We start from the raw sequence: 16119 nt of genomic DNA, 5'->3' as shown, positions 1-16119 counted from the left end.
CACGCCAAAGTCATTACAAGTACCAAGTCACACGTAAAGTGGATCGACCAATGGAAACAGTCACGTGCTATGCTATTTTTCGTCATCAACCAGTACGAATCCGTATTAAGAGCGTCTCTTGCTCTTGCCTGCGACGCGGAGTTTGACTACAAAGTATATTACACATTTCTACGTACTCGTACTCGCTGTCGTTGGACAAGGCGGACGTCGTAGAGTTTCTCCTCACTTTTCCTATTTTCCGGTGACGGGTTTTACTTTTGCTCTTTTCATCACATCAACACCCGCACATAAAGAGGAGCTCTTCTGACATCCTTTACCGCGCATCGCTATCCACTACCAACAAAGCTTTGCCAATTCATCGCATACTTGCTACCACCCGCTTGTCGCAACACTTGTGCATCCAGCTACTTTGCGCGCGTTAAGACGCGTTCCTTTTTGTTGCTTTTTTCCATCCATTGGACATCTCGGCCCTCGGTATCGCCACCGTCGCGCTTTGCCGTGATTGTGATCTTTGGGCATCGTTCGACGCGCACTAGGTGCTCCAATCGGCATCGACACCATGGTCATCATGTCTGGCGAGGGAAGCGGCGCGCCCGCTCCTGCGACCGAGCAGGTTGAGAAGAAGGAGGAGACTACCGCGACTGCTGCTCCTGACGCTCCTACCACCGACGACACCAAACCAGCTGAGGCGGGCGGCGACGCGGAAAGCGAGAAGAAGCCGGAGGAGGCGGTTGGTGATAAGGCCGAGGCTGATCAGGCGTCTGGCAAGGAAGCCAAGGAGGAAGCCGAGGAAGCCAAGGAAGAAACCAAAGCGGAGTCCAAGGCAGAGTCCAAGGAAGGGGAGTCTAAAGAAGAGGAGCCCAAGGAAGAAGTGTCCAAGGAAGCGTCCAAGGAAGCGTCCAAGGAAGAGTCCAAGGAAGAGTCCAAGGACGAACCCAAGGAAGAACCCATGGAAGAGTCCAAGGAGGAGTCCAAGGCAGAAGAGCCCAAGGAGGCTGAAGGTTCGTTCGTCCTGCAATTGCGAATTTACCTTCTAGTCGTGTCCTCCCGTCGACTAACCCAACCTCTCACATTACAACAGTTGCTGCCGATCAAACCGATTCCAAGCCTAAAGACGACGACGACAACAAGGCCCAGGATGGCGCCGATACCGAGATGAAAGATGCGCCCCCGGCTGCGGATGGCGAGCAGCCTGCTGTGGCTGCCGATGCAGCTGACGATTCGGTGGTTGCCAACGAGACGACTGCTGCCACGCCTGCTGGTGGCAGTTCCAAGGACCGCCGCAGGTCGGGCGCTGGAGCCGAGGCCAAGGGCAAGAAACTGAACAGGAAGGCTTCCAAGGCCAAGCTCTCCTACACCGACGCGAAGCCTGGCGACTATTTCCTCGTCAAGCTCAAGGGCTACCCCCAGTGGCCGGTCATCATCAGCGACGAGGAGATGCTTCCCGAGCCGCTCATCCGCACCCGGCCCGTCACTGCCATGCGGGCTGATGGCACCTATCGCGAGGATTACGCCGATGGCGGCAAGAAGGTTAACGACCGCACCTTTCCCATCATGTACCTCTGCACCAACGAATTGTGAGTAGTGCCCCGTTGCGTTCGTTGTCTTGAGGGAAAAGCATCCCACCGTTGTCCTTATTCTTTTTTGGGCCGTGCTAACCACGATTGTTCGCACAGCGGATGGGTGCACAACTCGGCTCTCCAAGAGCTCTCTGTGGAGCGCGCAAGCGAACTGCTGACTGATAGGGTCAGGAAGCGGGAGCTACGGGAAGCGTTCGAGCTCGCCATTGAGCGACATCCGCTCGACTACTACAAGGACATGCTACACAGATGGGCCGAGGAGCAAGAAGCCAGGCGGCAAGAAGCGGAGGAGGCGGCAGAGGCCAAGGCGGCTGCGGCTGCGAGGAAGAAGAAGAGGGCGTCGATGGCGGCATTCGACGAAGACATGGATGTCGAGATGGCCGATGTTGTCGACGAGGAAGTGAAACCCAAGTCTAGCAAGAAACGCAAGGCCGAAGAGGCGGCGGTGCGTCCAGCCTCCCCTTCTCTACCGACGACCATGACTAACCTCCGGCAGACACCGCAACGGTCCGATTCGGTCAAGAAACCCAAGATTAAGCTCACCACTTCGTCCACGGCCAAGACGGCCAACGGAACGCCTACTAGCAAGTCGTCCTCTAAGGAAGGGCTACTCAAGTCGGCTTCCAAGAGCAAGTCCAAAAAGGAGACGGCCGAGAAGAGAGAGGTGGTCAGGGAGCCCGAGCTTACGCCGGAGGAGAGGCATCTGCGCAAAGAGGTAATGTTTCCGTCGCCAGACGGTCCGGTTCTACGTGTTGATGTTGTACCTGGCGCTGACAAAATTACAGAAAGAGGTCCTTTTCCTACGCCACAAACTTCAAAAGGGCCTGCTCACGCGAGAGCAGATTCCCAAAGAGGAGGAAATGAAGCTCATGTCGGACTACATCTCCAAGCTGGAGAGCTTCCCGGATCTGGAGGTGTCGATCATCCGAGCGACCAAGATCAACAAGGTGCTCAAGGCGATCCTGAAGCTCCATTCGATCCCGAAAGAAGCCGAGTTTGATTTCAAGCCGCGGTCGCAAGCGCTCCTCGACAAGTGGAACAAGATTCTCAACAGCGAAGGTGTGGCGACGCCGGCGGCACCGGCCAACGGAGTGAACAAGGGCGCAGAAAAGAAGAGCGAGCCGGAAGCGGGAGCCAACGGCGTCAAGGGAGACGATACCAAGGGGCCGTCGTCCGAAGCGGCCAAGTCGGAAGCGGTTGACAAGTCCGAAGAGGCCGACAAGGCTGAAAAGGCGGACGAGGCTGCAAAGGCCGAGGCTGAAAGGACCGAGGCCGAGGAGGAAGAGAAGAAGACCCAGGAAACGGTATAGCTGGCCCTCCGGACAAGTTGGCGCGATGGTTTGTAACAAGGCTAACGGATGCGAAAAAGGAAAAGGAACAGGATGATGCTCCATCGACCTCCAAAGAAGTCGCAGCCGAAACCTGAAGCTGGTTACCTGGAATCAGTCAGTTTCAGCCTTCCAGCGCATGTTGGTGCAGCCAACCGCACACAAGGCTCGGGCATCGTCCACAACTAGGCCAAATCCCGCCACCGGACGTTAACGACTTGACTTGTCTTTCCTTTCCCTTACTATCGGCATGCACGGGTAGTCGATTTTGCGAACAAAAAAAAGAAAAACGTTTCCTTTTCCTGGTTGTATCGCTGGGCTCTGTTCATTGCGACCAATTCGACGAGTTTATGTATCATTACACCAGTTTCCGTTTTGATTATTGTTTTGTTGCCTGGGAGATGTCGACGTTCGACGTTTAGTCGGGAACGCCATGCTGTCGCTCGACGGGCGAAGGAGTTGTCCAATACGATGCAACACCGGTCGGTATTGGAGCGGAGGTCCACGACGACATGGCAGCCGCCGTGGTGCGTCAAAGGAGGATGTTCAGGCAGCGAGGGGTTTCCCGCAGTGACGGCAGGTAGAGGCAAGGGCTGGTGCATGGCATCTTTATTAGGAGGAGGGAATGGGTGCTTCTCTAGGATTAAGAAGAGCGCGTGTGTCTTGGATGACGCAGAGGCGTGTTTGGAAATATTTGTTCTTGCCACTACACTACCATGACCGCTTGCGATGAGGGAGGCCCTGATGGATGAATGGTATATACCTCTTCGTTACCGGTTGCCAGCAGTATTTATGGTCCAGCAGGATGCACGATGCGAGATTGTTGTTCTTGGTCCGAGTTGGATTGGATGGGTGACTGCTGGCGCATAGCAGGCTGGCCTGTTACGGGAGCTGGCTGAGAGTTTGGTAGGATGGTTCTGCACGTGTAGAGGTTTCGCCGGTAAACGTGATAGTATAATGAGACTGATGCATTGACATGTGAGGGTTGATTGTGAGAATTGAGAATGCATGAGATGGAGGTTGAGGTGATGGTGAGAGTTGAGGCATTGAGGCGACAAGGAGGGATGATGGTACGTACCCGTAAGTACAGTGCTATCTACACGGTGTACGACTTACTGAGTACGCGATTACAGCACGCGTCTCCCAAGTCAATCGACTTGTACCGACAGACTCACTTTAGCCATAAGTGTACCTACCTCTTCACACACAATGGCTTCACAAGACGAGACAGAGACTCGTTTCTCACGGCACGACCACCAGGTATGCGCTCCAGATTCAATTATATTATTCCAGATGCTCATCCAACGCACCAGGCCGCCTACATCTTCCGACCCCAGGGCCAAGACCAGGCGGGCCAGCCATCGACAGAGCGTCCGTCCAAGAGGAGACGCACGTCAACCAAGACCACGCCGCCGGCACCAAAGTCTGTGCCTGAGAGAGACGGGGATGGGGAGGCTGATTCGAATGGACCATCGTCGCTCTTTGTCCCCTTGCTCAACGGTCTCGAATCGGCCGACTGCGTGAGGCTGCGTGAGAAGCTCTTTACGGAGAGTTGGGGCCGCAATGAGACTCGAGTTCAGGTATGTGGGAGGCATTGACTTTGTTTGTTTTGTATTCGGGCATGCTAAACGACTGCCTGCCACAGAACATCCTCCGGGACGCCAACTCGGCTACCCTGGACCAGGTCACTACGTTTGTACAGACCGAGAGGGAACAGCAGTGAGTGTCAAACTTGTTGAGTGCATGCTGTGGGATGATTCACTGGTCTAACGCTGAAATAGGGACAAGATAACCTCGGCCTTCATCATCACCGGTGCCAACATTGCATCGCAGGACCTGCTCTTCGGCCAGCTGGCCGAGAGGCTGACCACGGGCACCCGGAGCAAGTTTGTGCGCCTTCGTTCTTCCGAGGCGACCAACGTCAAGGCGGCGCTCAAGAAGATTATCCAGGATGCCACGTCGGGGGATTCGTCTGAGGCGTATAACGACGAGGATGTCGAGATGTCGTTAGGTTTCGATTTGGATGTAGGGGTGACACTCATTTCCTTCTGATTTGGATACTAACTGGCTATAGGACCGGAAATATCTCAACTACGATCTAGAGGGCTTGCATGTCTACGTCAAGGCGCATTCCTGTGAGCGAATCTGCGTCGCTTTCCAGGATAGCGAAGGGTTCGACAGCGCGCTTTTGTCCGACCTTGTCGTGCTTTTCAGGTGCGTTTTCTTTTTTTTTTTCTTTTTTCCCCCCCGTAGACTTTGTCCCTTGTCATCTCACAACGATCAGTTCATGGATGCCCCAGATCCCGTTCACGTTGCTCTTCGGCGTAGCTACGTCGGTCGACTTGCTCCAGGCTCGGCTGCTCAAGTCGGCCTGCCAGCTTCTCTACGGTGCCCAGTTCGACGTGGTGCAGACCGACACCATCCTCGAGCAGGTGTTCAAGCCCGCCGTTGCCGGGGAAGACGTCCTCCTGCGCCTGGGGCCTTCGCTGCTCCAGACGCTGATCGACAGGCAGCATGACCACGTAGCCGGCATCCATTCCTTTCTGAGCTCGCTCAAGTACGCCCACATGTGCCATTTCTACGCGAACCCGCTCAGCATCTTTGCCGCGGGGGACCAGGGGCTGAGCAGACAAGACATACAGCCCGAGCACCTGGAAGCCATTCGCACGCTGCCCTCGTTCCGACGGGCCGTCGAATGTGCCGTTGAAGAGGGACAGCTGGAGACGGCACGGTCTTTGCTCCATGACGACGATTACCTCGGCGACAAAATCCTGGAGATCCCAGAGAAAAGGAAAGCTTGGACGACAAAGGCACTACGCGCCGTAACGCTCCTCCGGGCCACGGGGGTCGTCCAGGACCCGTTCCCTCAAACGTACATGACGGTGCTGTCAGAAGGAATGGGCCGCTCGCCAGACGAGCACCACAACGACAGCAGCACTGACCATCATGTGCAGGCCGTCAAGCGGATGTCACCGGACGAGTTCATCGCCATGCTCACCCGCGTGTCCGAAACCCTTGGGAACGGAGACCCCGCCGTCGGCCTAGGAGCATGGCGGGTCAAGTTCCCCGAGCCCGTCCCGCTCGGGGACAGGAATCCAGAGCACGACGAGGACATGGCTCATGCGTTTGAGGCGTTCGCCGCCGAAACCAGGGCCCTGATCGCCCGGGCGCAGGAAGACGGAAAGACGCTCAAGAGCGCCTACAGCGGCCAGAGCAGGGTGGTGCGGACGACGGTGGTGGCGCAAAAGGTGCAGCTGAGCCGCGACTCGGCGGCGCTGTCGGACGAGGACAAGGCGTTCACCAGGGTGGTGGACAGGGTGGTCGCCATGCTGGCCGAGTCGATCTGGTGCGACCCGGCCGAGAGCGTGTTCCTGCACGAGACGTGGCTGTACGACTCCAAGATGCCGTACCGCGACGTGTTTGTGCCGCGGCCGCGGGTCGTGTTTGAGAGGAGCCTGACGAGGCCGCATGATTACCTTGCCTGCGCGTGCTGTCGCGCCGAGGACGACGAGGGGCCCAACGGAGGAGGTGGTGGGGGTGGCATCGCGGCGACGTTGCCGGTCACGTCGCTCCTTTACCACCTCTACCTGGAGACGCCTGGGCTCATCAACGTGGCGGACCTGTGGGCGGCTTTTTACGCCTTGGTCGGCGAGGGGACGGAGGGGGAGGTGGGGTACGACGAGCGGACGGCTCTGGCGTTGTTTTATAGGGGGTTGGCCGAGTTGAAGGCGCTTGGGTTTGTGAAGCATAGCAGGAAGAAGGTGGACCATGTGGCCAAGGTGAAGTGGCTGTGAGGGCTGTCTCGGTTCTACGAAGCGCGTCTGGACTGTCGCAGGGAACTCGCATGTTACGTTTTCCTCTTTTGAGATACAGCGACGGTCCTTTTAATAGAAGATAATCAATAATGCAAATCTGCACCATCCTCCCAAGCTTCCGAGATTATGTTTTACCTCGAGGTTGAGGGTCTACGAATTCCTCTCCAGTCTGATACCACCCTTTGTGCTACTCTGTACTGTGTCGAAGCCCTCGCCCTGCTTTATAACTCAAACTTACTGTCCCTTCTATGTATTGTGTATACGAAGTACAGCGTGGTATCACTATTCTTCGGCATAACCTTCATGTGTACGTTGTATTCACCGACCTCGGCACAGAATGTCTCGGCTTCCGCCGTTTAATTTCACACTCGAGACACAGCTGACGAAAGAGGGATGGACAAACGAACATGTCTCACTCGGAAACCACCGCCACAGTACAACGCAGCCGTCGCTCCCAATTAGGTAGGTGATGGGATCGATCCCTGGGACCCGGGCGCTGGGGACAAAGGCAAATTCCGAGGAAGGGGGTGCGAGTGGGCTGTGGCGCAACCAACGGACAAAAGCCACGAGTTTGAATCCGACAATCTGGATCAGGGGGTGTGGGGCCTTATTTAAATGCCGGTGTGGCTGAGTCCGAGGTACGTACCTATTCGTACCTATGTACCCATTACTCCGTACTCCGTGGCGCATTCGGAAGACGCCCAAGATAGTAACCGACTTGAACAAAGACCCGAGGATAGGGATGATCGGGGGCAAATAATAATCCCACTAGACTTCAAAGAAGTCAAGACATGGAGTGCGCTAGGGAAGTCACTGTATGTTGCACTCGTCAGGCTGTCTCGCCTACCGTCCTGTCGTCCTGTCGTCGTCGTAGCGCCGCGCCGTCTCGCTCCCGTGGGGAAGAATTCAGCTGGGATTTTTCTCTTCTCTTCATCCAATGCCGGGATACCGCGTGCTGGAAGATCCCGTGGCATCTGGAACAAACGGGGGTCCTCGCGCTTCTCGTCGCTCTCTGCCGCCGCCCCGTCCTTTCCCCCCACCGTGTCCCAATCTCCCGGGTAGTGTTAGTTGCCCTTTGTTAGTATATCTGGGTTTCTCGGCAATCTCCCAGAGGTTTCTTTGGCTCGTTTGGCCACGGTCCTTGTCTACTTGTCTTGCCTCGAGTGACGAACAGAGGCTAGTTTTGTTTCACTTTGACCTCATTTTCTTTGGCGATGTCTCGGTTCGGCTTCAAAGGAAGGTTTCGTCAATGGATGAGGCGGGGATGAGACTGAGTGCCGGCATCTTCCTTTTGTTCGTGCGCCTTTCTTTGGTTGGGTGGGTAGGGTGGTTGTCGAGTCCGGTCTGGTCGAGTTTGTGATTAATTACTTATTATCCTCGACCCCTTCTATCATTCTTCCCATCATCGTCCTACAGATTCGAAACTGCAACTGTTCCAAGCCTCGAGGACCTTGACTCTTCCAATCATCTCAATCTCAACTACTTGTCGCCCAGGAGAACTCTCCCACCTACAACAACAGTACAGTCCCAGACAATAACATCACATCCTGTCCTCACCAACGGGGGAACAAAGCAACTGGACCGAGTCAAAGTGCAAAGGAGGAAAAGACAACACAAACAATGCCCGCAAGCCGGGAACCTCGCCGAGGCTCATCCTCACACGACCGAAACCGAAGCCACAGGAACACCACCAGCAACAGCCTCGGCGCCACGCCCGCCCAGTCAGGAGCAGGGATAACAGCCAGGAGAACAGCCCGGCGCGCAAGCGGCACAAGCACAAGCACAAGGTCATCCTCATCGCGCCTCTCGCCCGTCTTCAAGGAGAAGCTCCGCCAGCTGGCCCAGCCCCTGGCGCCGCTGGTCCAGATGACCTCGGGCGCCGTCCACCCGCGCTTCCCGCGCACCCTGCTCGGCTTCTGGCTCCTCACCGACGCCGAGCTCGACGACCTCGCGCGCTTCTACCACCAGCGCGACCCGGGGCCCTGGAAGATGCAGTACCCGTGTCCCGTCACCTGGGAGGGCGTCCTCACCACGGGGCAGAAGCGGCGCAAGTTTGGCAAGTTTATTGGTCTACGGTATGTTTGACCCTAACCGGAGATAGAACGGAAGACGGAAACGAAAGAAAGTGAACGAAAGGACGTGAAACTAACAGTGTATGTAGGGGCTGTGAAACTCCCATCACCCTCGTGGCTCCCCCCTTGCCCCTGACGCAGCGGCTGGGGACCACTCCCACCACGACAGCAGCCATGAAAGACACAACACCAACAAGTCCGTCGCATCCTTGGCTCACCAGCGAGGAGCAGATCATGGAGAGCGCGCGCCGTGCACGTCTCGCCGAGGACAACGACAAGTCTCTCCAGAAGAAGCTCCACTGGTCCAGGTGACCATACATGACCTCGGCCGTACAAATCATCTATCGTCTCTCTCATGTCGCATTCGGGCGGCTTTATCTTAGCGTGGCACAGCATTGGCGTTTGGACGGAGGCTGGTGTGCCTAAGCGGTTTACTCGGGTTGACTTTATGTTTTTTTGCCTTGGGATTCTTTTCTTTTCTTTTTTGTTTTCTCTGCCCTGGCGTCGGACACAGGTAGCATAGCAATGGCGAATAGCAAGCTGAATATTCAACCACAATCATGTCTCGCTGGAATGATACTACAAGAGACAGCTCTTGCCACTCATGATATCCATTGTAAGGCGTCCTAGCAATCCCTTGGGTCCTAGCATCCCTTTGCCCTCTAAAACTATCCTGGGCCCGCTAAACGCCTATCGAATCCAATCGCAATGGGTATGTCCTGGATGACCGACGAATGAGGCGCGCTATGTATATGTGCCTCATCGCCTGACGTCCGTCGTAAGTCTGTTCATAGTTGTGCAGAGCCATTGAACTGCACGCGCCGGTCCTAATCCGCCAACAGAGAGAGGGTAGACAGTAGGGTGCAGGGGGAGAATTCACCTCCGGGTGAAAAGTAAAGAGGGAATTCCCAGAAGAAAAGGCAGGAGAGTGAGTTTAACAAGTCCTTCTCAGTTCTTGCCCTTCTTCTTCTTCTTCCCGGCGGTGCCCACGACCACGGCATCCGCCTCGCCGTCGACGCTCGAAGGGGCCGTAGAAGCGGAAACGCTGGCGGGAACGCTCTTCCCGTCCTTGTTGTCGCCCTCCTCGTCCAGCTCGCGCATAAAGTCGGCTTGGATGGCCGCCCGGCGCTTCTCCCACCATGCCTTCTCCGCCTCTGTTTGTTCCTGGATGCCGTCCAGCTTCTCGCGGAGGTTCGTGTTGGCCGCGATCTCGTTGGCCGATTGGAAGATGATCTGGCCCCAGTTGGGGACTAGGGCATTTGCCTGGTGCGATGAGTGTCAGAAAGAAGAAGACAGAAAAGGAAGAAGACGGAAAAAACGCACCTCCATCACAACATCGCGAAGCTCATCCTCCATCTCCTTCTCCGCCCGTTGAAACCGCTGCCAAAGGTCATCACCCACGCTGCCCTTCTGGAGAAGAGAGCTGCAAGCCTGCTTCGCTGTCCGGATCTGCACGAGGCGGCGGATGTCCTCGACGGCGCGCCGGAGGAGAGCCGCACGAATGACGCTGTCGGGGATAGGGGGGGAGGATTCCTTCTTTTCCTTGTCCTGCTCGTCGTCTCCGGGGCCGAGGTGAAGGAGGGACAGGTAGACGTCGCGTTGGAGGTGAGGGCCGAACCAGGGAGCCAGGTTTGCGCTTTGGGCTGAGGAAGAGAGGTTAGTACACTGCAGCTGTGGATCATAAGGAAAAACGGAATAACGGAAGAAAAAACAAAAGCGAATGGTAGCCTAGAACATACCAGCCTTGCGTTTTCTGTAAATGGTCGAAAAAGTGTAGAGGGAACCGCCCAGGACGAAGAGGTATGCGACTGGGAGCGCGAGGCTCAACCAGTCGATTTGTGGTATGCTGAAGCCCATTGCTGCGACTGAATGACTCTGATAATCTCTTGGATTCAATCAAATAATACCACAACGCAAAATCGGGTTGGCTGGGCTGTTGTGTTGCAGTCGCAGTGTCGAGGTCGTGTCTGGGCGTCGGCGATTGAAGATGCCAGCTGGTGGGATGGACGATGGACGATCTGGCCAAAGTACCCAGGGTACGTACCAAAACTGCGAGAGCTTACTCGTGGGTCCGGAATTCTACCGGTAGCCCCGCGGAACAGCCAGATTGGGATTAGCGTACGTTGTGGCCAGAATACAAAGACGTTGACGTGTTATGTAAGCTGACTGTGGTCTTATCTTATCAGTCTTGGTCGTGTGACATGCATAGGTACTTCGTACAGATACCGGACCTCTGGACACGTGTAAGAGGAGTATCAGAAACCTGCCACTTATTAGCTGCAATACGGCTGGGATTCCGTTCGATCGGTCGGTTGTAATGCAAGCCGGCTTCATTGGAAGTTGCGTTGTACGGCCCATGTACTCCTCGTCAGCACTGATTCGGCCGGCGGCGACGCCCGATGGAGCTCCGCTTCGGCTCGTGATAGTGTAACGTTTCACCCAGAACCCGGAACCCGGGGTCTTGTATATAATCCTCTAGACCTCGGCAACCATACTTTGTACTCTATCTCTACCTATCCTCTGGCCGTACTACCAAACAACCAACATGGCGTGCTCGTCGGCAAACTCATCCGTCTTCCACCGGTCGCTGGAGAAGCCGTACCCCACCGCCATTGGCGGGGAAGGCGTCTACCTCTTCACGGCGGACGGTCGGAAGATCCTCGACGGCAGCTGCGGCGCCGCCGTCTCCGGCGTAGGCCACGGCAACAAGGAAGTCATCGAAGCCGTGTGCGAGCAGATGCGACGCCTCGCCTACATCCAGACATCCTTCTTCACCACAGACCCGGCCGAGGAGCTCGCCCGCGTGATTCTGGACAGCAGCAACGGCGCCTTTTCCAAAGTCATGTTCCTGTCGTCGGGCTCCGAGGCCGTCGAGTCGGCCCTGAAAATGGCCCGCCAGTACCACGTCTACAACGGCCAGCCCGACCGCGTCAACTTTGTCGGCCGCCTCCACTCGTACCACGGCAACACACTGGGCTCGCTCGCCGCGGGTAATAACCCGTCGCGGCGCGATACCTTCGCCCCCATCCTCTCGCCGGCGTTCCACCACGTGCGGCGGTGCTTCTACCAGGCTGACGGGGCGGGCTTGAGCGAGGCCCAGTACGAGGACGAGTTGCTGGCCGAGTACGAAGAGACGTTCAGGCGGCTGGGGCCCGAAACCGTCGCGGCCGTCATCGTCGAGCCCGTGGTCGGTGCGACGTTGGGTGCGGTGCCGGCGACGCCCACCTACCTCCCTCGTCTATCACGGCTGTGTCGCAGCTACGGCATCCTTACCATCTTTGACGAAATCATGTGCGGCATGGGCCGCGTGGGAACGTACCACGCGTGGCAGAGCCTGGGGGGCATCAGCCCCGATCTACAAGCCGTCGGCAAGGGTCTGGGGGCCGGATACCAGCCGCTGTCGGCCGTGTTGGTGGGGCCGACGGTGTACGACAAGTTCCAGGAGCATGCGAGGGGACCGAACGGCTTCATCAGCGGGCACACTTTCCAGGGACACCCGCCGGCCTGTGCGGGCGCCTTGGCTGTGCAGAAGATCCTGAAGCGGGACAACCTGATCGCGCGGTGCGGAGAGCTGGGCCAGGTCCTCCACGACACGCTGGCGTCGCAGCTACCCGCGGAGTGGTCTCGGAACGGCGGCAAGCTCCGGGGCCTGGGACTGTTCCGGGCGGTGGATTTTGGCGACGCGGGGGATTCATACGGAGGGCCGTTGGCCGAGGAGGTGGCTACCAAGGCGTTCGATCTGGGCGCATCGGTTTACTTGTGCTCGCCCAATGTCGACACCATCTTGATTTGCCCGCCGTTTATCGCGACGGAGGAGGAGATTAGAAAACTTGTCGACATTTTCGTCCAAGCTGTTAATGAAGTACTAGGAAAGAGAAAGCTTAGCAATGTGGGTGGACGGATGGGCGTCTGAGTGACGGCAAATTGTAGCTATCGAATATAATCGACCCTTTAAGAAGGTTACACGATGACACGCCTCTTGAATCTTAGCCCCAATACCCAAGTACCGGTACAGCACGACACGGGACAGACTTCAAACTGCGCAACCACACTTTATACCTTAAGTATAAATTCACTGCTATTTTGACCTTGTTTGTATTGATATTGAGTACGCAAAAATATATATTATCCTTTATTGTCTAAGGCGTCGGCGGCTTGAAGGCGTCCTACTGTTTGACCTTAAAGTCGTGATATACCACACGAGTGATGTAGGTACGTAGGTACTTCGTACACTACGCCCAAGCGAGACCTTCTCAAAGGTCACGTGAATAAGTACTCCAGGTACTCCAGTTGTTTACTAAGACAGCCCACGCTGATGACGCTATTCGACATCCTTGATCTGCCTAACGAGGGGACAGCTCCAAAGGTGACAGCAACTCTCTACTCTTCAACTCCTCCGCTGGCCAGCTTGACCTTGTTCTTTCCACCCCCTTCTACCCGCATTTACTCTCGCCTCGAAATATGACTTGCCTTTCTCTTCTTCACTCTCGAACCGGACCTATCTAATTCTTAAACCGCCCCGATTCCCGTTCCTCTTTTTTCTTTCGCCGCTTCCTCACGTCTTGAATCCTCTAAGCTACCTAGACCACTTATCCGGTGCACGACAGCTTCCTCGCCATGCTTTTGAGACTACGTGGGCCAGACGGCATGGCCCGTCTCACCCTAGACCAACACACTTCGTTTGGAGAACTCGGCCAGCAGGTACGGAGCTTCTCTTTGTTGCCCTGACCGACCTAGCATCCATCTATGCAGACGCCCGAGACTTGACCTGACCGACTTGACTTTCTCCTAGCTACTTCCCACTCTCCCCGACACCGTCGACCCCGACACCATCACTTTATCCAACTCGCCGAATGGAGGTGACTCCAAACGCCTCCGGGACATTACATCTTTCAAGCTGGGCCAGATCGGTCTAAAGTAAGCTCCAATCTCGTCGTGACGCCCTGATAAGCCTGGCCCATCGCTGCAGTGGCAAAGGCTAACACACCCAGACATGGCGACCTCATCTTCGTCAACTACAAACACAGAGACAGCTCCTCGACGGCTGCTACCAACGGCGCCACCCCTGCACCCGCCTCTGCGAACCGTCTCAACGGCCAGCCCATCCTGCCCAACGAAGACCTCCCCATCGCTACCGAGCCGTCCACATCGCCAACCGTCGAAAGGATCCCAAAACCTTGGGAGGTGGTTAAACAGTCGGCTCTGGACGACCGTCTGGACAAGAAAGACGGCAAGATCCCCCGGGGGCGTGATAGGATGTGCAAGCACGGTCCCAAGGGCATGTGCGACCACTGCATGCCCTTGGATCCCTTCAACCCGAATTATCTCGAGGAGAAGAAGATCAAATACCTCTCCTTCCACTCGTACCTTCGAAAGATCAACTCGGCCACCAACAAGCCCGAACTCGGGAGCTCATTCATCCCTCCCCTCGCCGAGCCCTATTTCCGCGTGAAGCGGGACTGTCCGTCTGGCCATCCGCAATGGCCCGAAGGCATCTGCACCAAGTGCCAGCCGAGCGCCATCACGCTCCAACCCCAGCCTTTCCGAATGGTCGATCACGTCGAGTTTTCGTCGCCAGCCATCATCGACACCTTTATCGACGCGTGGCGGAAATCGGGCGCACAGCGTCTGGGATACATGTACGGTCGGTTTGTCGAGTACGAAGTGGTCCCTCTTGGCGTCAAGGCCGTAGTCGAGGCAATCTACGAGGTGCCGCAAGTCGACGAGGTCGATGGCGTTTCCCTGAACCCCTGGGAGAACCAGAAAGACATCGACCACGTCGCCAGGCTCTGTGGCCTGGAGCAGGTTGGCGTCATCTGGACGGACCTCCTCGATGCTGGAAACGGTGACGGCTCAGTCGTCTGCAAACGCCACGGCGACTCGTATTTCCTGGCCGCGCAAGAAATCTGCTTCTCGGCCCGTCTGCAGGCCCAACACCCCAAGCCCACCAAGTGGAGCGACACGGGGCGGTTCGGTTCCAACTTTGTCACCTGCATCGTCTCCGGGAACGAGTCGGGCGAGATTTCCATAGCGGCCTACCAGACATCAAACGACGCCGTCGAAATGGTCCGCGCCGATATCATCGAGCCCTCGGCAAACCCCAATCTCATGCTCGTCCGCGAGGAGGAAGAGGACGACGGCTCCAAGAGCCGCACGAGATATATCCCCGAGGTCTTTTACAGGAGAATCAACGAGTACGGCGCCAATGTACAGGAGAACGCCAAGCCCGCTTTCCCGGCAGAATATCTCTTCGTCACCCTGACCCACGGCTTCCCCGACAACCCTACCCCCATCTTCACCCAGCTCAACTTTCCCATCGAGAACCGCGAGTCCATCGGCGAGAGCCAAGAGCACTCGGCCGCAGCCAAGGCCCTCAGGGTTTCCGGAAACTCGAGTCCGTCCAGCGATGGCCTAGAAGTGTCCAACTTTCACCTCCTGTGCTTCATTCACGGCATGGGTGTGCTGTCCAAGGTACGTGCCCTCCATGAATGTCGATTGTCGGTTGTCGGCTCGAGTTGGCTGAACTGTTCGCGACTGACTTTCCCCCTTTCTTTCCCCCCTTCCTTCACCTCAGGATGAAGAAGCACTCCTGTGCCGAGTCGCCACCCAGCACGACCTGGCCGATTCATTCCAGCTCCGCTCCACCGACGGATGGCAGACCCTCCAGGCCATCCTGCAATCGACTGGTGAGACACCCCCCAAGAAGAGGAGCGAGAAGAAACGCCTCCGGGAGTCCGAGGGCGATGCTAGCACTTGTACTTCTTCATCTGCGCATCCTTCCAATTCATACCCCGCTGTTCATGCGTCCGAGGCCGCTGATGGTGTCGGCCCTACCCCGGGCCGTCGCGGCGAGTCGGGTGAACCGCTTGCTAAACGATTTGCTGCCTTCAGGCTGAACGAACGCTCCGCACTGTCACGTGCATCTTCGTCGTCGTCTTGAAGCTATTCCTGTGCCCGGATATCGTTTCCTTTCTTCGGACGCGAGAGGAAACGACGAGAAAATTTACTTTGGCCTGGTCCCCCTTACGTCAGGACCTGTTCAGGAAGAGGTGATGCGACAATATCACGAGATTCGCTTCACCGGGATTATAACGCGAACCATGACGGGACCGACAGTAGCCATCGTCTACTCAGAAGGACCATCAGCTGGGAGTATGAGGGACTGCCTCGGTGGCTTGGGTTTAAAGGGACGAGACCTGCCGACGACACAGGTGACTTTATCAATAGATGATGGAATGAGCATCCCGACCGCGGCCTACATTGATGGAAGGGAGCTGGGCCTCCATGGTAGCCTCCCGAGATGTGAAGATATGACAACATTTGG

General features: G+C 56.5%; 7 protein-coding genes across 7 annotated transcripts; 5 read left to right on the top strand and 2 right to left on the bottom strand.

Annotated features, from left to right (window-relative positions):
• Positions 1-559: 559 nt before the first annotated feature.
• On the top strand, positions 560-2890 carry ACRALDRAFT_2027955 (uncharacterized protein; the record flags this gene model as incomplete). Its single annotated transcript, XM_071020502.1, has 5 exons — positions 560-1001; positions 1082-1577; positions 1677-2025; positions 2077-2295; positions 2366-2890. The coding sequence occupies 5 exons, from the start codon at positions 560-562 to the stop codon at positions 2888-2890; spliced, it is 2031 nt and encodes a 676-aa protein (XP_070875439.1).
• A 142-nt stretch (positions 2891-3032) lies between these two features.
• Positions 3033-3886, bottom strand: ACRALDRAFT_210426 (uncharacterized protein; the record flags this gene model as incomplete). The annotated part of the gene is made up of 5 exons (XM_071023178.1): positions 3033-3075; positions 3200-3607; positions 3630-3649; positions 3720-3825; positions 3873-3886. The coding sequence occupies 5 exons, from the start codon at positions 3884-3886 to the stop codon at positions 3033-3035; spliced, it is 591 nt and encodes a 196-aa protein (XP_070875438.1).
• Positions 3887-3912: 26 nt separating this feature from the next.
• ACRALDRAFT_1081719 (uncharacterized protein) lies at positions 3913-6814 on the top strand. Its single transcript, XM_071019200.1, has 7 exons — positions 3913-3978; positions 4042-4168; positions 4222-4488; positions 4554-4627; positions 4690-4933; positions 4983-5122; positions 5193-6814. Exons 2-7 carry the CDS (start codon positions 4118-4120, stop codon positions 6700-6702), a joined length of 2286 nt encoding a protein of 761 aa, XP_070875437.1. The 5' UTR covers positions 3913-3978; positions 4042-4117; the 3' UTR covers positions 6703-6814.
• A 1529-nt stretch (positions 6815-8343) lies between these two features.
• ACRALDRAFT_1081720 (uncharacterized protein) lies at positions 8344-9107 on the top strand (the record flags this gene model as incomplete). Its single annotated transcript, XM_071019201.1, has 2 exons — positions 8344-8798; positions 8885-9107. 2 exons carry the CDS (start codon positions 8344-8346, stop codon positions 9105-9107), a joined length of 678 nt encoding a protein of 225 aa, XP_070875436.1.
• ACRALDRAFT_1081721 (uncharacterized protein) lies at positions 9064-10803 on the bottom strand. The gene is made up of 3 exons (XM_071019202.1): positions 10535-10803; positions 10119-10438; positions 9064-10058 (listed from the first exon to the last, which is right to left on the bottom strand). Exons 1-3 carry the CDS (start codon positions 10650-10652, stop codon positions 9744-9746), a joined length of 753 nt encoding a protein of 250 aa, XP_070875435.1. The 5' UTR covers positions 10653-10803; the 3' UTR covers positions 9064-9743.
• Positions 10804-11249: 446 nt separating this feature from the next.
• On the top strand, positions 11250-12914 carry ACRALDRAFT_1063637 (uncharacterized protein). Its single transcript, XM_071016830.1, has one exon. It carries the CDS (start codon positions 11341-11343, stop codon positions 12706-12708), a length of 1368 nt encoding a protein of 455 aa, XP_070875434.1. The 5' UTR covers positions 11250-11340; the 3' UTR covers positions 12709-12914.
• Positions 12915-13412: 498 nt separating this feature from the next.
• Positions 13413-15735, top strand: ACRALDRAFT_2103910 (uncharacterized protein; the record flags this gene model as incomplete). The annotated part of the gene is made up of 5 exons (XM_071023159.1): positions 13413-13496; positions 13588-13712; positions 13787-15266; positions 15370-15591; positions 15649-15735. 5 exons carry the CDS (start codon positions 13413-13415, stop codon positions 15733-15735), a joined length of 1998 nt encoding a protein of 665 aa, XP_070875433.1.
• Positions 15736-16119: the final 384 nt, after the last annotated feature.

This window comes from Sodiomyces alcalophilus (assembly GCF_042370955.1).
Source record: "Sodiomyces alcalophilus JCM 7366 unplaced genomic scaffold ACRALscaffold_4, whole genome shotgun sequence".
In the NCBI taxonomy this organism is placed as follows: Eukaryota; Fungi; Ascomycota; class Sordariomycetes; order Glomerellales; family Plectosphaerellaceae; genus Sodiomyces; species Sodiomyces alcalophilus.
This window is presented reverse-complemented; position numbering and strand designations above follow the sequence as displayed.